Below are 21020 nucleotides of genomic sequence, written 5' to 3'. Positions count from 1 at the left end.
ATCGGATTCTGGATATTCTTAGAGCAAATAATTCTAGAAACATTTTGAGACCAAAATGATCCCGGCAATTGATTGCTTTAATGTACTTTACTCTTGTACGCGAGTCAGCACAGCCACAATGTGGGTCGAATTTTTCGACGTAAATGATGAGCAAAATATCGGATTGTGAACATTCTTAGAGTAAATAATTCTAGAAACATTTTGAGACCAAAATGATCCCGGTAATTGATTGCTTTAATGTACTTTACTCTTGTACGCGAGTCAGCACAGCCACACTGCGAGTCGAATTTTTCGACGTAAACGATGAGCAAAATATCGGATTCTGGATATTTTTAGAGCAAATAATTCTAAAAACATTTTGAGACCAAAATGATCCCGGTAATTGATTGCTTTAATGTACTTTACTCTTGTACGCGAGTCAGCACAGCCACACTGCGGGTTGAATTTTTCGACGTAAACGATGAGCAAAAAATTCGGATTGTGAACATTCTTAGAGTAAATAATTCTAGAAACATTTTGAGATCAAAATGATCCCGTCAATTGATTGCTTTAATATATTTTACTCTTGTACGCGAACCAGCACAACTACACTGTCGGTCGAATTTTTCGACGTAAACGGTGAATAAAAAAATAAACTAAATATTGTTTATCAAAATGGTAGAATTAATGTGGCGACCGAAAATGAAATTCTAAAGGTTTTCAAATTTCAGGGAAATTTTGTATTAGTAGGAATTAGAGGAGTTGTTGATTTCAAAACAAGTTTCAAAGAAACATAATTCATAATATTTAAAAAGAGTATAATGAACCATCGCGCGCGTAGCGCACGCAAGGAATGTGCTAGTAGATTAAAAAATAAATTTTCTAATTCAACAGAGTACTCTCTAATTTCTTGGAGTGAAATCACAAGAATCTTCAAGAAATTTAGAAAGTAATTTACATAACCGTAAAAATTAATAACTCATACAGAAGACATTTCATAATTTTACGTACATTTTAATCTAGAAATTATCGGGACATAATTAACTTTAAAAGAATGGGAAATTTTTTTACTAAAAATTATATATTTATATTAAAATGTTAATCAAAAGAGAAAATGAATACATTTTATACTGCCATTCTAAGGGATGATAAATATTATCGATCTTCTTAAGCAGCTGCCAAAATTTTGCGTTGGCGGAGTCCCTTCGAGCGGAACGACACGGTACGCGTCTGGCGTGCGAGGGTTGTCTCCCTGTTCCTTTGTTACAAATTCTATCGTTCCTAATAATAGACCCTCTGCTGAGTCGCGGGTCTCGCATGGAGCGGGTGTTAAAAACGCAGGCAGTTTCCTCGTACAACACACAGTGTGCACAAACAGTGAGAGGGAGGGGGGGGGGGAAGGGAGAGTGTTGGCACGCGGGCAAAACGCAGCCGCACGTAGAAACGAGAGAAAAGCGACGATGAAAGGGCCCTGTTGTTCGTATCGTCCCACATTTTCGACTGTCGTTCTCGCAATCACTTTGTGCGTACATTGCGGTTCTAACGTCTTTTTCCCCGATATATACGGATCAATTAAATCTGGAATTAAATATAACCCGACTATTGTTTATTCGTGAATGCGTGTTTTTCATTCATTTGGAGGCAATAATATTTAACCCGGTTCACACAGAAACTCCAGCCATTCGCGTGCCACTCATTCCTTTCTTTCGATTGATCTCACTTCTTGAATTTTATTTGTCACATCTGCGAAATTACACTGAAAAAAAAATTTCTGGTTGAAAATAGATTAAATCAGAATTTTTTAATTAAATTTTATTAGAAAATCTCGTTGAGCTAACCAAAAACACACACAATATTTCTAATAAAATCTACTAGAATTCTTATTTTTACCAGAATAATTAATATCAATCAGGATTCTAGTTATCCTAACTAGGATTCTAATAGATTTAACAAGAAAATTCTGATTCGTCCATTTTTCATCAGAATTACTAGGATTTAATTCAACTAGACCATTTTTCTCAGTGTATGAATTAAAATATTATGATATCTTTTTTCCTTGATGTGTATTACACATTTTTGTAATTGAATTATGATACTTTAAATTCGAGGCATTTTTTTAATCTCCTAGAAAAGCGGCATTGTCGTGTCATTAAAAACACAAAGCTTTCACTAAAAAATGACTTATAAGTGAAAAATACGTACATATCGACATTCACATTATCGATATACATACAGCTAGCCTTTTGGCAGATAGAAGCACTTTAACATATTTCAGTGTTCAATGTTATATACTTTTCCATTATCAATTCTCATAATATAACTAATTTGCACAGATCTGGAATAGATCTGAAATTCAATTTTAAAGTAAACGTTGCAAGTTTGTAACACTTGGCCTTAAGTGGTTAATGTAGACACTGCATTAACTCAGCCAGTATTCTGATTGCATATATAGAGCAATTAGGCGCAATGGCTTTATCGCTGATACCGATCGCGCTTATCCTTGCGCTTATAAACCGAGTAACCGGATAATTACAACAATGAGTGGCGGCCTGATCGTTGGCCGCGACTAAATTTAGTGCAAGTCATTAAGCCACCATGTAAATCAGTCGGGCCTGTTGCTTCGTTACTTGCCCGGGCCGATGACCTCGGTGCGGCATGCAACTAGGAACAGCGAAATTAACCGCCAGAACAACATACAGTCGACCGTCCATCCCGATATAGCCGGCGTATTACGCGAGCCCTTCCTCTGTCTCTCGTAAAGTCGCACTTCTGCCAAGCTTCATTCTCGCCGCGTGGTACTTGATTTTCCTATTAGTAGAATGTACGAGCGCGACACCAGCCTGGACGCAAACCGAACGACCCGCGATGAAAACTACTGACAAGCGCCACGTCTTCAAGTTTGTATGCTTCTTGAGTGTCGTAAATTGACGGGCGATTAGAGGGATTTTCGAATATAACATTACCTCTTTTTAATATAAGACGGCGAACGTGTCGCTGATGACGATATCTTCGAAAGCGTTGAAAGAATCCAGATTACAGTCGCGATTCAAATAGATTTATTCACCGGAAGAGAGAACATTTTGCTGAAAGATGTAATATTTTGTTGGATATAGATCTGAAAATAATCTCAAGTCTGTTACACAATACAGTAACATTTCGCAATTCGTAAGCCGTAAGAAATTAACCAATTGTGATCGATTATTTTTGTCATATTCAACTGTAATTGGCCAATTTCTTACGGCTTGCGAATGGCAACTCTATTGTGTAACAGGCCTTATTGTACCATTAAAAGAACTTTGTTGGAAACTGGTTGCTAGAATTAAAATAATTTCCAGCATTGCTCATATTTTTTTAGTTTCTAATATAATTATTTTGATGGTCCAACAAAATTATTTTCAGATCTATATTCAGTAAAATTTTAGATTTTCAGTAAAATTGTTCTTACCATATTTCTGCAGCCATTTTTATCTTGTTGAAAAATATTTTCTTTATTTCAGTTTTAAAAATATTCTCACTAGTGTGCAACATTACATCATTTTAGATGTTAATTCTACAATTTGTCGACTTACTAACGCAAACAGACGTTTCGAGGAACAGTACTAGACGTGGAAGCGGAGTCGCTAATGATTATGCGAGACGCACGTCTTGCGCGAGGCGCGAGTCGCGCTTTCATTTAAATAATTCCGTCAACGAGTCACTTCAATTTGTCCACTCAACTCGATGGCCCGCTAAACAGTCATAAGCGTGCCAAAGATTCAGAGGCAGGAAACGGCTCATTTTCGTATATGACCGTTGAGCCCAGAAGATTCCATGAGACTTTCTCCCTCGGGGGGATTGCGATACTGAACTTTCTTGTTCTTTCTGCCATTTCATTCAACGTTCTCAGTAAACTGATAGAAATTATCTTCATTACTTCATACGCGATAATGTCTTGTTTAATGTGTGCGTATGATTCACTGAAGTTCGCCGCCGCCTATTCTGTCGCTTTCCGTTTGAATTTTTTTTGCTAAATAACCATTTAGCAAAAAAAAAAAAAACCATTCGGTCACGTCAACATCCACCACGATGCGGCCTGGCTGTTTCCTCTGTCGAAACTTCGTCGAAAACTTTGGCATTAAAAGGCGAGCAAACATTTACCATCCGTTTCAAGTCCACTTCATCATCGCTGTATCATCGTTTCTCATAGAGTCAAAATAAAAAAGAGAAAAGATTGTCAAATTCCTCATAGAGTCGGTTAGCCGTGGCTTCAAGTACGCTTCGCCTTTCACCTTCCATCGCATTATTATTCTGCTGCAAGAGCTGCTGGTCAACAAGGGAGAGGAAGAGACGAGTTTACTGAAGCCCGGTAGCAACCGCGGACGCGGTTAACTTGGCTCCGAGAAGCTTCTCGGTAGCGTCAGCGTTCGCCTTTTTTGCTCACGCGAGAGTGATCCCGCGTCTTGACCCTCGTTTATAATAATGATGTAATTATCCCGCTGTCTCACAAACGTGTTAGCTACCGAAACCAAGCGAAAGCGTTCCTGCGCGCGACGTGTATATTCATATGAATTAATGGCTGGGACATTTAAGAATCATGAATAATAAATAAATTGTATGAATAATGAACATTAATTTGAGATTTATTAATTTTTTATTAATACAAAAGCATGCATCTGTCATTACGATCGATGTCCTCATTGAATAATATACAAAAGTACTTATAAGTGTAATTACTAATATGATTGATGAAAGCCAATTTGTAACTCTTATAACAAAAATGATTGGAGGAAAAGCTCTGCGTTATTTTATTGGCTCAAAATGGTACATTTAAACAATTAGCGATTATACCATTCGATAGAGCAAAGTTTCAGCTTTATGAATTTGATATTTTAATTATGGTACGATGATTTTTAATTGAGTTACGAGCAATTAAAATAAAAATGTTCCTTTACTTAAGAAATCACTCACGAATAACTCAGGAATAAAAAAAAATCGTAAGAACATTTTTGTAAAGACAAATTTTTAGGAAAAACTTTAAGCTTTCACGTTAAATAGTTGAAAATTTTCGCAAATTTTTTTTTGACACATATATGACAGACTCACAATGAGAAGAAAAATTTCCTTTTTTTCAGCTTGTAGTTCTATATATAAAAATTACCAAATTCACATGAACTAAAAAATTATAAACATTTTGAAAGTAAATATTTCAGGTTTTAAAACCTTTTTTTAAATTAAAATTTTGTTAATTTTTGACGAAGATATTGTATATATAGTTTCGCGCTAACAAAAACCGCAGAACTTTTCTCCTCCAATCCAATATAATTAATTTCACTCGTCTCTCTTTCACTCGTATTACTATTTGATGAAGTTCGTTGGCAGTTTTTACAAGTGATATCCGGGCATGATTTATATTCTTCGATGGAAGGCGCAACATAATTTCTCATTCAGAACTCTTTCGATTCGGAGGGATTCTGAACGACACTTTGTACCGAAGCGGGACAACGATCCCCATTGAGACAGAGGCGAGTTCTGAACGGCGAACATATTAGGAAACAATATAATCCTTGAATGCATCTGCGGCGCCCCGGTGAATGAGGCTGAAAACGGGTGGGTGCATCCTCGGCATGTAAATGCGAACGACAACAATGGAGCCTCGCGTAAGCGCAACCGGTTGCGTAACCGGAAGAGCGCGTTCGGTTGTACTAGGCGGCGAGTAAATTATGCGTTCGACTACGCCGCGAGGGTGATTTATAACGGTCTGTAGAACGCCACGTGAACAAAGAGCCATCGAGAAGAGAATCTTCTCTTACAGAGGAATGCAAAAACCAAGTACCTCTATTGAACCGAATACCAACAATATGAAGCGAGCGATCCATGTATATGAAACTAAATCGAAGATTCAATCTAATTACCAGTTCGTTATTTAACGACTCCACGTATAGTTGACTCGCACTTAATTGACAGCTAGATATTTTATCTTGAATTCTTCGTTCTTATTTTTTGCAAATTTTTATGTACACACAAAGGGTAAATTAGGAAGAGAAAAAGAGAGGACTTTTCAAACTGCAACGGACTATTTCTCATCGCGAGATCGTTCGCAGAGCATCCCTCGCCTAACGGCATTCGATAATACATAACGACTATCTGTGTAATGAGTATCCTCGGTGAGATCTCGAGTCGCGATACGAAGGAACCTCGGGGTGTATAGTGTGGACGGTAACATCGTGCCTTTGATAATCTGTAGGACAAAGGTGTTCTCGAAACGAAGGCCAGATCCGACGCGCGGGAAAGGTCAATGTTAGTATGTGATATCATAAATCGATCGAATCACGCGATGGTATATATTCTCCTCGGCTCGAGTGTCGCTCGGTCGTGTGTCACGTAAAGTGGACTGACTAGTAAATTGAAAGTATAATAGTATGCGACCCAGTATATGAAGCACTTTAGCATTGAGGTTTGCGCGCCGGATCTTTAATGGTATTCGCTTTTTCCAAACGGATTATCATTTTCTCGCTCAATCTATTGTAACGATGTAATATCGATCGCCATAGATGGAAACCTAGATGCGCCTAGATACGATATAAAGGTCAACAAAATTGTTTACGACCGCCGCTGTTCTCCCTCGAGGGAGAACAGCGGAATGCATGCCGGTTGACTTTCCAGTAAGGCCCGTTTTTCCATATACGAAACCCGACAAACTGGTCCAACGAAGTCTTCGCAGAAATAATTGCGTCGCGCGGCCAAGTACTGTATAAATTTTAAAGAACTCGCTGATGTCTTTTTTCCTTGCAGTAAAGTCTTACAACGCTCCACACGGAAGTGCTTAATACAGTTGTCACAATCGATTGTTGTACTCAATCGTAATAAAGTTTCGAAAGAATTTCATCGACTTTCTTATATTCCAATAAAATAAATTATAGATGCGTTTAATGACTTTATTAAAATATAGCTTTTGCAGAAATCAATCTGTATAAAAATAAATGTCAATAATATATAAATATAAAAATATGGATTATTTGGAGTAAAAAATGCAGATTGTTTCTTTGCGAATATAATACATTATCATAATGATGAAAAAAAACTGACAAATAAAACATTAAACCTAATCGTCAAAAATCAATGTATATAATCTTGAACGCGACGGACATCTTTCTTGATCCAGCGACTGCAATCTACGATCTCGCTTCTCTGAACGCCGACGGCTGACTGATCAATTAATGCGGTCCATGACACAGCGATGGTCAGCACAATGCACAACGGTGCATCGATCTGTGCAGTGTCAAGGACCGAGTCGTTATCTGGACGAGTCACGACATGGCGTTTTCATCAGGGATTTACGGGAATCCCTCCTCCGTCGAGTATCCTCGTCGTGTGATTTACCGAGGACCGTCGACAAGTAGGTCAACCGTGACTAACGGTGGGTCTTACATTGTAAACCCCCGATGTGCGGTTCGATTTGCATCGAATCCTCCTCTGTATCGAGAGGAAACGCCGCGCAACGTATTTACGGCCCATTAGAATCCATCGCGATCTCTTAGCGCGAACGTGATTACAGCTCGCGCGAGTGTAATTACTCGAATCGGATATCTCTGTGTAATGATCTAATCTAGACCGGCATCCGTTTGCGATTAATAACGGTCGGACGATTTTCATGTACACAGGTGATTGCGCACCAGCTGCAGAGAAAGAGTGAAAACCATCAATCTATGACAATTGCGGGGTAAACGAAATAAATACGTATTTCCCCGAAGGGGGCGGGAACAATTAGCACGGCGAGTGAGCAACGTGAATGGGCAAATGTCGCGAACGGAAAGGTGAAAGGAGGAAGGGGGAATATATCCGCGAGAAAATTATTACAGACGTAAACGGGCGCTGTGTGCCCATCTCATCCCACTAATTGTGACAGTAATGACGACTGCGCGGTAATTAAGGATGTCTAAGTCGTGGAACGTCGGCTTGGAGGATGACATCATCTAATAGCAGCGTGACAGTAAGCCACGTGACGCGATCGAACGACGTGTACCTCGCGACAAATAAGGACCAGCTGGAGGAAAAGGATATCAATTAATTATCACGGTGGGGTCTGCGTGTGTCAGGTGTTAAGTTATGCAATAAATTGAACGGTTTGAACGAAGGCATTTCGCGGCCGGCCGAGCGTTAAACGCCTAGCTTATCACCGATAGACGCAATTATCATGTTTTAAGGTCGGACCTGCATGCTGGCTGTTGAGGGCGTTAGAACGAGTGCATTTTCTCACCGTTCTTATCTTGTCGTCTATTTAAATCGATGTTAGTCTTATCATTTAACGAACCTTGTGCGCGTTTGCTTACACGTAACGTCGGATCGCGGAATCTAAGAGCTTTGTTTTTCACGGGGTTTTCTTCTTCTTTCGTTCTCGGTGGTTGCCATACGAACGCCTGGACGTAACAGTTTGATAATTGATAAAACCTTGGCGGTTGCTGATTGCAGGTAGTTAACACATATTCTCGCGAAAACTACGTTAATTGCGCGTTGCGTAATTTGCGAGCGAAATGAGACTGTTGATTTATAACGCGTGGGAGATGTCCCGAGTAAAATTTATCGTGTATTTAATATACGCTAAGAATAATTCAACTTGACCTCACTACTTCGCGATGAAACAGTCATTAGCAAATGACACTTGGGCAAACGTTAATGTTTCAAGTGCAATTGTGATGTTTTTTTTTTTTTTACAATAAAAGAGCGACCCTAAAGATCGTCCGTTTTTGGACTCTCGATTTTGAGACTGAACTGTGGGACTGAATGGTATCTTATAATAAGATATTAATTACAGAGAAGTTTTAAGTTTGGTGACAATTGTTATCAGAACTAGGGAGAGGAGGAGTGGAATCGAAGTTTATTATGGAATTATCATTGATCTGTGATGTCCAGTATTTTAAGAAGGTTGATCCTGCAGTTAATGGAAAAAATGTATTAGTCTTATCTCTCTTGATGTTGTTTTTTAGAAATAGTTACTCTGGTAAAAAAATTTTCACTGAAATTATTCCATGTTTTCGAACATTTCAAAGAACGTTTTGAATATGATATATCTCGTCGGTGGGCATATCTAAGGGACCACACATAAATGACGCTTGTTTGGAATGTAAAAAAATCAGGTTTTCGTATAAACGTAAAATTGACTTCCCTCCTCTCCAGCTATGATAACAATTGTCAACAAGAAACTTCTTTGTGATTAATGTCTTATCGTAAAGTATCGTTTGGCACACAGTTCAGTTAAAAAATTAAGGGTCTAAAAAATTACGGCAATAAAGAACTATACCCTTTTTAGGTCACTCTTTACTTGAATCGGTACTGCGGATCAATTTCGACGTACGTTTCCACGCTTCCGATTTTTAGCAAGAATGCAACCGATTCTTTCTTTATCTGGATGTCACTGCATTTACGTGGATCGATGTAATACTTCGGATTGAATTTCGGTGGACATTATTTCGTTATGTCATGCAATCCGATACGGTGGGCGGAGAAATGTGAGGTATCCTTTTCTTGCGAGGTAGTCTTTTACTTATACCGACGGTAATGAAGGAGATAACACCATTACGGTGCGTCGGCGGCGATACATTCCTCTACTTAAAGCGAATGCATTCAACGGATTATTAATTATACGTTGCATTATTTGCAGTGTACTTGAAAAACATATAACGTACTAATTGATGCTTGAGAAAGTGTAGGCTTTAATGACGGGAATATAAAGTAATTATATAAATTTAAAAAAAAAATAGCGGACAACACTCGGAGACAACGTCCTTAATTCAGTATTTTATGAAACGAGGCCGTAATATTTTTATAAGAAAAGATTGCTGTTTTCAACTTCCTGGAAAAAGTCGAACGATAGAAATGAAGTAAAAGAATGTAAATATTCGAAAGCTTATTTTCTTGCAGATGCATTACAGCCGATCCTGCTTGTTCACGCCCAACTCAGAGGAAGATTAATGCTATTCACAGCAACATCTCGTGTTCTTGATACCCGAAACGATCCGGTCACGCGCGATTTAACATGGTCATCTTTCTTTCTCTATGAGCTGACTCACTATTTAACGGCCTTTTAAACTGCCTACGATATACAGCATCGAGTATTCTCGTGAAGACCCTCGATAAGACGAAGGAACAAATAAGACTAATAATACTTCTACCAACGATGGAAATTATCTATATATCTTGTAGAGCAGAAGGTACCAAATGAAACCAATAAATCATCATAAGATGACTTTAAAGAAAGATAGAATTAAAGTCGGCAATATTATACCATAATTGCAGTCATTGTTTGATATAACTTGTATATGTATGATAAATTTATCTTTATTTTTTTTATCTAAATTTAGTGAATTTTTTAACTTGAGAGAAACGTGACGATTAATAATCGAAATAGTCACTTAAATAATTTAAATATCTCTCACTATAAGAGACAATTATAAACTGAACAAAATCTTAATTTCAAAGAAATATTCTTCTTCTTCGTATTAAAAAATATTATGTTTTTGGATCATTGAAAATTTCTTTGAAATGTGAAGATATTTTTTTAACTTAAAAAAAAATTATTCTTTTACTTAAAAAGAATATCTTAATTTGAAAGAAATTTTCAGTGATCCAAAGAAATTATTTGTTTAATACGAGCAAAGAAATATTTCTTTCAAATTGATATTCTATATTCTTTTCTCAGTATGATTCGAAAAGAATTACACATTGTGATAATGTAATTGATAATAACACGAGAATTTTGAGATCCGTGTCTGCATGTTTAATACGTGATTAACCGCGTGATTCTTAGAAACATTGCTTTCCAAATAAGGGAAAGTATTGGTAGGCGGTGATGTATGTACGTGTGCTAGGGCTTGAGCTTCTACGTGACGGGACTACAGGCTCGCTACCGTACTGCGAATCAAGTTCATTGTGCTGTCAAGACAAAGATTCACCACGGAAATCATTAGACGATTCGCTTGTTGTGATTACAACGTTATTAGCTTGAAACCCTTCTATATACTGTGAACAATTTTACGATCACTGGAAAATTGTCTGTTAGAATAACGTTTTGTACTTTTTTGTTATTGCACTCGTCCGTATCAAACTTCTCGGAATATCATTACTTTCGAACATAGTGTAGTCGTATAGTCTCCAAAATAGGCGGCGGTTCTCGAGTAGGTCCGATGAAAGACGGTTTCGGAACTGCTTAGAGCACACTAGTTCTAAAGCGCGTGAGCTGAGTCTAAATCAGGCTCTTCTGAACTCGATAAAAGTCCTGCTGCATACGAGGCAGCTCAGATGCTCCTTACGTTATGCTTATACATTTAGATAAACGTAATCTCCGAGACATTTGAATAAAGATAAAATCGTTGCATCGAAATTTCTCTAATAAAAAAATGAAAATAATAAGAGGATGACAAGTATTAGTAACAATACAATAAAACAAGAAAAGCCAAGATATTACAAACAAAAAACGGATCTAATTATTTTTAATCCATTTTATATTTATTTAGTATAGTTTAATTAACTTAAGGAAATTAAGATAAATAACTGCGAACGTTTCGGATAATAAAAAAAATTAAATTTTAGTAAAATTTTTCACGTCATTCATATCAGACTTATTGGTACATATATCTATTATTCACTTGAGGTATTAACATTTCAGTCTCAGTTTGCGATTCAAACCCGACAAATCAAATTGGCACGCAGTTTCGAAGAAACTGTAGAAACTTATATATGAATTATTTCTCTTATCAACCCAAAAAATGTCTACTTACAACTATTAATTTTAATAAAATACTCAATATAAATCGTGTACTTTAATATTCTCAATTTCGACCATATTGATCATATTGAGCATGCATATTTTTTAGCTACAGATTTTTATGGAAAATTTTCAACGTCTTTCCATGACACTCTCTTGAACGTGTTTCGTTCTTATACATTTTACTGTCACCGAGACGATCGTGCGGAGGGTCGCATGACTGCGGCGATGGCGGAGCATCTGCGGACCTACGTTATCTTCCCACTTGGCACGCGGCCAGTTCCGAATGTCGTCCCTTTTCGCTATTTCTCCCAACGGGCGTTATAGCCGCGTGTGGTTATTTTCGCCAATCTCGTGGTGGCGAACTGGACCCGTGAGATCGGTCGCCGCAATAACGGATTATTCCGAATCGTACGTGCTGGAGATTGCGCAACTCTTTCTAGCTCTCTCTTGACGATAACAGTCTCTCTTCGGAAGACACTAACGCAATTCATTACAGGAAGAAAAAAAAAGGCGATCGCATTGCGGAAAACTGAGACGTAAGTCATTTCTGGAGGCTAAGAGAGTTTTAGTTTTATTGGAATGGAGTCGTTCACCTGTTTGACCGCGTTTGACTGCATCCGAATATAGATAATGAAACTCATGAATATGAATGATAATCTTATGATATAATCAGTCTTAAGTACCAAAGTATTAAATAATTAGATTGTGTTACTAGAGATCTTTCATAAATACATATTACATAATTCTGAATCTATTCTTGTTGAACGTAGAGATAATATAATATTTACATATGAATTATGATTCAAAATGATGTATAATATAAATCAGGTCATGATGTACAATCAGAAATCATATAAATTACATTTTCCTTTTAGATTATATGTATACTCCTTTTTCAATCAAAATTTTACTTGTGCTGTAAAGTATAAGATAATAAATTTTAGATTCCCCTTAAAACTCTTTTTGTTATAAATCTTATGTAAATAATAAATCTTAGAATAAGAGAGGTAACATTAATAATATTGAATTGGGGAAAAAGTTCTTTTACATATATATGGACCCTTCCCCAATCCATTTGTTGTGAAATTTTTATTGCAGTTGTATTATTTGATAGATCAAAGTTTCAACTTTAAGAATCTCTTTTTTTAATTGCGGTATAATGATTTTTAACGAAGCTATGAGCAATCAAAATCAGATCAATACTCTTATACTTAACTCACGAATAACTCAGGAACAAAAAATATAGTAACCTTTCAGAAGTAGGGATTTCAAGTTTTAAAACTCTTTTTGTAAAATTAAGTTGCTTTCATTTTTAACAAAAAAAAATGTAAATTACATATTTAAAAAGACTTTTTCCCCAACCCAATTACAAATAGATAATTTTTTATACACGCATTTGCGTTTATTAGAATTCGAAGAAAAAACTGTTGCCTACTGATTCGAGCAAGCACAACGTCAAGAACATTCAGAAGACTCAACGGGTCAATTCGGCCAATGGCACTCCCCGTTTTGTTATACGCTGCACCGTGTTGCACATTCCGTCGACGTCGTCGTCCACACCACGTCTCCCCTTCATGGTATTCGAACGCATGCGTGCGTGTGCGTCGTCTTGGGGGCCCTGTCGGGGGGATAAGAGTGCGTGCCTCCCGACAATAATAACCATTAAGGCGTGAGAGAATGCGGGGGCTGACGTCACCCATTCAACAATCATGTATACCCATCGAACGCTGTCAAATGCAGCCATCGCGAATTTACTCTACGTTAACACGATGACTTTCCTCCTCCTCGACATGTATAACTTGATTGTCGTCGTCCTTGGAAGAATCAGTGAAAACGATATCGATATTTTCTACCGGGAAAATAAGTGACGCGTTTCAATATTTCATATCACTTGCTCGTAAAAGCTTTCAAAGAAAGACTCCGAACGTTATAAACGGTACCTCTATAAAATAAAGTAGCTAAAATAAGACACGCTTTTTTATTCTGTATCTTATATTTATCCTATCGTGTGTAATTGTCGTAAATAGTCATTGGATTTCAACAAAGAAACTTTGCTCTAAGAACCTCGGAACGTGGTCTTCGACATGCTCGCGGAATGTTGGCACAGACTTGCCAAGCCGACTTCCGGGGTGAAGCAGAGCAGTAGCTCTTTTAAGTACAATGCCTCTCTTGTGGAATCTGAACTTGTGTCAAGAATTTCGTATCTTCCACCCTCTATGTTCGGTGCCGCTTTCCCACGAAAGGGAAGTGAGACTTACCGGAACAAACAAAGACATGGTTAGCCAACGCGAGGGGAAACGACGCGATCGATAAAAGAAACTCCGAGATCGTTAAGACGTTTCCTTTAGCGCCCCATGTGCTAGCTACACCAGACTCTGTCTTTCTTGATAATCGACGAATAATTTCGAAATATATACGAGATTTTTCTGATTGTTTGCAAGGCGACAAAAAATCTTATTAAAATATATTTATATATCTATAGAAATATTGAAATAAGAAAAAATAGGTATTTATCAAAATTCTTATTAGTTTTTATCTATTAATCTCAAAAAATAAAAGTCTCTTTAAGAGCCAAACACAAGATAAACGTGTATAAATAATTTTATTTAATTAATACAATAATTATAGACATTTATGTCAATTTCAATATAATTTAAAATACAAATATGATAAATATTTATCATATAAATAAAAATTGCAAGTTTAAATGTAATAAAGTTTCTGCTACAAGTTGCTTCTAAGTTGTAAGTTTGAATGGGTGTGTTCATTATAATTTTTAAATTTTTTTTAAATGACAAACGCCTGGACTAACTGTCTAGTGAACTCGTCGGATTCCATGCTCGAGATCGTATGAATTTATCTGTTAATTTATATTTATTCCTTCTCTCTTCAAACAAATGTATCTTCATTTGATATTAAACTCGAACTTGCGGGAGATTTCGTTGCATCTTGTAACTTTAAGGTTCTTGTTTGTATCTATTTTACGTGGAATCCGAATGGCTCCAGCTGCCCGCGGGAATCTTGTAAACGGAAGTTAACTTCGAGTTACGATCCAATGAACCCGCTCGATTCTCCTCCTCCTCGTCGACGCGAAGAGGAGTTATTTCTGACGCTCACACCCCGCACGAAACCTCAGATTGCTCGTATCGCTGTAACGCTAACCGCAGATGCACCCTGACATTTTCGCGACGCGAGGAATGTTTTCCGCGCTTCTCGATGTCAATAATTTACGGTTACACCGTTGATTTGTGAGGGCGAAACCCGACAGACTGTCTGCGCTCAACTCCGTCTCGTTTGTTGCTGGAACGTACGTGAGGACATATCGCGGCGGGATGACGTGTCTCGTAGAAGCAACGTGACCAAAGTTTACCCCGTCCTTTTTTCGGGCATGCTGTCATGATATGACATCAGCAACGTGAAAAAGCTTGCCCACGATGCAAAATGGATTTGCGGTTTTCTCACATCCACTATTCCTCGCGGATCACGCGGCATTACTCAAACGGATGGAAATGCGGATGAGACCGGCTATGGTAAACACAGGGGCTTTTCTGTTTCGCGATTCGATGAGTCATTGCATTTCTACGTTGTGATTTATGATAAAAAATCTATACGAATGCTTGCCAGAATTGCTTATCACATTTTTCACCGGCTGATCTTTAAATTGAAAGATTTATTTTTGACAAAATTATCACAGGACACATTTCTCTTTTTAATTAAAAACGTTCTTAAATAAGATCTTATCTTTTATGTTAATTATTTTTTATATTAATTCCAGTTGCTATATTACTTTAATCGAGAGAAAAGGAGAAGGATATAAGTTTCGTAAAGTTTTTCATGATTTTTTAATGCAATTTTGTGATTTCCTATGAAGGCATATTGCAAAGTAATAAACTTAATCTCTCACAGGAAATAAGAAATGGAAGATAAATTAGAGGGCTAGGTTAAAAACGCAAATCTTAGCGGGTCCATCAATGGCAAACCACACCTTAATGTATTTCGTGTACCTGATCAATTTAAATCATTGTGCCGTTCCTTCGATCAATATTCTCAATCTTACCTTTCAATTAAGGTCGACAACATTCCAGTATTCTACTTCAAATTTAAGAAACATTTTAGAACTACGATTAGCTGCTAAAATTAACGTATAACAATTTTCAGTTACAAGAATTTCAAAAAATTTATATTTCAATTTGTATCGTAACTAATATATTTTTCGTATATTTATATTAGAGATAAAATATACGATTTTCTGTATTATTTTATTAAGATAGAAGGAATGCATTCATGATATATGTATATACAACGCAATGAATAGAGAGAATTAATTATTATTTTACGAATGACACCAGTGTGAGATCTTTTTTTTGAAAATAAAGTAGGTAGACACATCGCAAGTGACATACATATTCGTTGATGCGCACCGCAAAGTGAATATAAACTATATGAACGCAATGTTCCACGACATTAGACCGACTGAAAGAGAGTGCGTGGATGTCCATGGAGCTACGCATAGATTGAGCAATGGGACATCGTGGCGCCTATTCACGTATAGACATAGTCTTCGCTAAGGGGATCCGGGGTGGATTTATGGGGATGGGAGCTACAATCTAACTGGAGCACAGGGGTGCTGGCATGTATATAGTAGTCGGCCATTAATCTAGATTCATGGACTTCTTCCCGTGTAATCATTGCACATCTTTCATATTCATTTTTCCGAGATAACATATGCAACTATTTTTCATATCAAAGTACAGAGAGATATAAATATGTACAATATAAATATTTCAAGATTTTTGTATAAAATGCTTGAAAGTTTTATTATTAAATGCAGTTTCCATTGCAGCGTACACATTATTGGAGTCAGGTTTAATCCATTTTTTCCTCGTGCATAAGGTGTGGTTTATATCAGTTAAAATCGAATAATGTCTTGATATAGAAACATCATGACCTGTAAAAAAACGAGGTAAACTGATAGCGAACACGCAAAGAGCTTTCTTCGGCCGGTTTCACAATTTTTGCTTCGCATCTCTGAAAAATTGACAAATCATTGCTGAAAAGGGATGCTACTGAGGGAAATGTTATTGGAAAACCTTGTTTGCTTGTGCCGCGCTTATGCTCCATTCTTCTTAAAATTGAGCTCGCTCAGTCGTGTATCAGAAATCTAATTTCAATCGGCGCACTATATTCGTCGTGTCCATTTCGGATACGATATGGATTGCGGTTTCGATGGACAATCCGATCGTCAGCGAACGAGTTATAGGGCAACTACCAACATTTGCGGTTCAGCGAATTACCGGTTTTTGGCGATCGAATTGTCGCTCCGGAAAAGCAGGATTAATTTCGCGTTAATGCTCCTAGTACCTCTTTGTATAGCCACACAAGAAAGAGAGAGAGAAAGATTCTACAAAATTTTTCTATCATTACTGACATAATTTTATAGAAAATGCTTTATTATATCAACAAACAGTGATGATAGTTTTTCCAAGATTAAATTTTATCGATAAAATTTCTTCTTAGAGTTAATCTTATTATATTTTAAAATTACGAAACTTACTCAAATAATTCAATAAAAGTTTATTAAATTAGAAGTTACGATTTTCTGTATTTGAAGGCCACTTAAGGTAATATTGTGTTAATTAATTACAGGCTTATGTAAACCGACTAAGAGTACGGAGGACTTGAATTACGAGGATGATACCCCTTTAGAGGATGAAAATGAGGAAGATGAAGATGAAGACACTGATAATACCGGCATCGTTGAGGTGCCTCCGCAAATCTTATCACGTCCAGAAAGTATTCGCGTAAAAGTTGGAGACACCATTACAATGCCTTGTCAAGTAATCCATACAGGTTTGTAAAACAACAGTAGTCTATCTTATTTACTAATGAGCATGACAATATGTTTTAAAAGCGACTCTCTATATATCTTTCCAAAATTATCTTGTAACATTAAAAGTTGTTTAGTACTTCGTTAGACTTTTTTATTTAACATGAGAAATATTTATATAGGAAGAAATGAAATAAAATAAAGAATTTTAATTAATTTTCTCTGTATGCAGTTTATTATCTCCCGTTTCTTAATAAATTTATTACGGATTATTTCAGATAATTATGTGGTCGCGTGGTTGAAGGACGATAAGTATCTGTACTTCGAATCGCAGACGTACACAGAGGACGACAAGAGAATCGTAAGATTGCCGAATAACAGCTTGGTGATCTACAATGCGACGGTCGAGGATAGCTCCGACAATTACAAATGCAGTATTCTGCGGAATCCTGACCCCATAGATTTGACTCATCGTTTGCGGGTTGATGAAAATCCGCGTCAAGAATCTGCGCCGCCGCAGCACTCGCTTAAAGGGATCATACGCGTGAAGCCCTCGAAGAAGGTCGAAGTGAAGCAGGGCCATAGTATCACGCTCGGTTGCGAGACCGACATACAGCCGCCGCCCGAGATCAAATGGTTCATTGAGGTGAAACGTCATTAAAAATATCATTGATAACTCTAATGTCATCGCTCTTATTCTCTCTCTAAAACGCTGCTTTATCGCTGTAAAAGTATCACAATAATCGTAATAATTATAGACGCTTACCCAGCAAACACCAATTAATTTACATGTAACGTACATGTTATATAGTTATAATTTCCCACTCAACAATATAAATGTAATGTAACACATGTGTTATATAGTACAATTATATTATTGAGTGAGATATTACAACTAATATGTATAGGTATGTTATATGTGTAACTTGGTGTTTGCTGGGGGACAAGGTTTTAATAAGAAAGATAAAGCTGATTCCGTTTTTTTTTGTTTTAGAACAAGAAGGTGGACGGTTACGATCCTGACGTGATCCTGGATGGAAATTACATCACGATACAGAAAGTGAATGAGTCTCATAGTGGCCTGTATCAATGCCTCGCTGAGGATGGTTCGGAAATGCCAGCGATGGAAGCGATCAACGTCATTGTAAATTGTAAGTTAATAATTAATTGTGCATTCTTATTTGGCCGGTATGACTTTCAATCTGTTTTGCATAAGCATATTGATGTTAGCGATTAACACGTTCCGCTTTCGTGGCAGACAAACCTAAGATCGAGGTAGAGAAAAACATAGTCTACAGCGGTGCGAGTATAGAATCGGAAATTACATGCATCGTGAGCGCTCATCCTGTGGAACTCGTAACGTGGTATAAAGATGACAAAAAACTTATACAAAAGAAAGGATCGATGATGTATCATAAGGCAATACCGAAGAGTAATAAGACTAAGCACATTTTAAAGATCCTGCACACTTCAGCACGAGATTTTGGCGAGTACAAGTGTCGGGCAGAGAATGCCTTTGGCCATGACATTAAATCTGTCATCTTAACAGGTATGATATATTGTTATATAAAATATATGTATATTTATCCCAAACAGCATGCAATATTTATAAAAATTTACAAAAATATTCGTGAGGATATATATTTAATACATATACAATTATATAAAAAGAATAATTTATCAGAAAAATATTTAAATGATTTTGTTTAACTTTTGTAAATTTTTATAGAATGTAAATAGGTAAACAGATTTTTATTTACAAAATATATTTTAGGTGTACCTTCGCAAGCAAAAATATATGGTGCCAAAATGACTGAGGATGATGCAGGAATTATTCTGCAGTGGCGTTTGGAGAGTTATTCACCGATCGACGAATATAAGGTAAATTTATACCAAAAATACATATTGTTCTTATTAAAACTTATGCAGTAAAAAATAAAATGTAAAATCTAATACAATTTTTTACTTACAGTTACAATATCGTCGTAAGGGTGATCAGAAATGGATCTTCATCGAGCCTGAAGTCAAAGACGGTAAAGGAAATCAATTTTCCGTAGAATATCCAATTCTAGGTCTTCAGCCTGGATCCTACGAGGCGATCCTAAAGGCTAGAAATGCATTTGGATGGTCTTTGGACTCAGAACCGCATACATTTTCTGGTGGTGCGTATATTAATCTTATATGAATTCAGATTCATATACTATACATATACATCTTATATCTATATTTTTTGCGCATTTAAAAATATTTTCGTGATTGTGAATTATTTTATTATAAATAAACGTTAAATCAAATAAAATATTGTCGTCTATAAGAAAGACCAATTAATCAATTGTATAGTGATTTATAATTTATTAAATTAATTAGATATATGTTAAACAATTTAAAATATTAACCATATAAATAATATAACAGATTACAAATATTATTATTATTATTATTCTTATTTCCTTTTTAGATTATCCACCTGATTTAGCATTAAAAGGTATAAATACAATTTTTTTAAACAGAACATTCATTATTTTAAATAATCTTTCTTTTTATCGTCATTTTTTAATTTCCTATATTTATTTATAGAAAATTCGGCAACTGTGCGATCTCCTGGAACGTTTTTAGCATTGATCCTAGTCGTTTTATCTTGTGCCTTCACAAGTCTGAAACTCTTTACTTAAATCTCTAAAGTATGTAGGTAAGTACGTATGATGATGTAAATCTATGAAGAAACGATAAAAGCTTATGACACATTTCATTAAGTGACTTAAATGATTTACTTATGACGCAGGTAATTTGCTGCAGCCAAAGCAACACCAGCAAACGCTATGGTGGATTTATTAGTATAGGAACACTTAGGGGAGATATAGCGCTTGATAGCGCACTTACATATTTTTAGTGCAAATTTCCCTTCCATATCAGGATATATTTTATGTACATATATATTTAATAAAATATATTTTCAAACATACGGGCATTATTGAGACACATTAATATACATCTCACATAGTCAAAATTTCGTGATCAATATTAATTTACAACTCACCTAGGTGTTCCATTAAGACGCATTGTAAAGGAAAAAAATAAGCATTTTAATTGTACCGTAAAATCATGAATAATTATTAAGGGATATTGTACTTTAAATATATATATAATTTATATATATATAGTTATCATACACACACACATATATATGAATACGTATGTACACACATATATCCATGTATACGTGTGTATGTGTATACACATAATATAGTATTCACTATACATGCGTAAGCTCACAGAGACACACAATCATATTATTATAATTTATTTTTGTATGCTTAAGATTATTAGAAACGTGTTCAAAGAAGTCGCTTGGTGCCATGTACACGGATCTATTACTTCCGAAAAATCATTGTATAGAATCTGATCTGTTGTCCACAGTGCACATGTGGAAAGACATGTACCTAAAATAATATAGTAAAAGAGAAGTAAATA

General features: G+C 36.2%; 1 protein-coding gene across 1 annotated transcript in view; it reads left to right on the top strand.

Annotated features, from left to right (window-relative positions):
- LOC108781755 (neurotrimin) overlaps positions 1 to 20610 on the top strand; it is a 67837-nt gene extending 47227 nt beyond the window's left edge. Inside the window, exons 2-10 of the mRNA XM_018549830.1 lie at positions 17369 to 17572; positions 17828 to 18195; positions 18544 to 18700; positions 18808 to 19098; positions 19324 to 19430; positions 19522 to 19711; positions 20008 to 20034; positions 20127 to 20238; positions 20332 to 20610. Coding sequence (XP_018405332.1) covers positions 17369 to 17572; positions 17828 to 18195; positions 18544 to 18700; positions 18808 to 19098; positions 19324 to 19430; positions 19522 to 19711; positions 20008 to 20034; positions 20127 to 20221 — 1439 coding nt within the window. The 3' untranslated portion in view covers positions 20222 to 20238; positions 20332 to 20610. The remainder of the gene's footprint in view (positions 1 to 17368; positions 17573 to 17827; positions 18196 to 18543; positions 18701 to 18807; positions 19099 to 19323; positions 19431 to 19521; positions 19712 to 20007; positions 20035 to 20126; positions 20239 to 20331) is intronic.
- Positions 20611 to 21020: the final 410 nt, after the last annotated feature.

The sequence above is a fragment of the Cyphomyrmex costatus genome, unplaced genomic scaffold, assembly GCF_001594065.2.
Source record: "Cyphomyrmex costatus isolate MS0001 unplaced genomic scaffold, Ccosl1.0 scaffold90, whole genome shotgun sequence".
Lineage (NCBI taxonomy): Eukaryota > Metazoa > Arthropoda > Insecta > Hymenoptera > Formicidae > Cyphomyrmex > Cyphomyrmex costatus.
The sequence above is the reverse complement of the archived record's forward strand: the minus strand, read 5'-3'. Positions and strand labels throughout refer to the sequence as shown.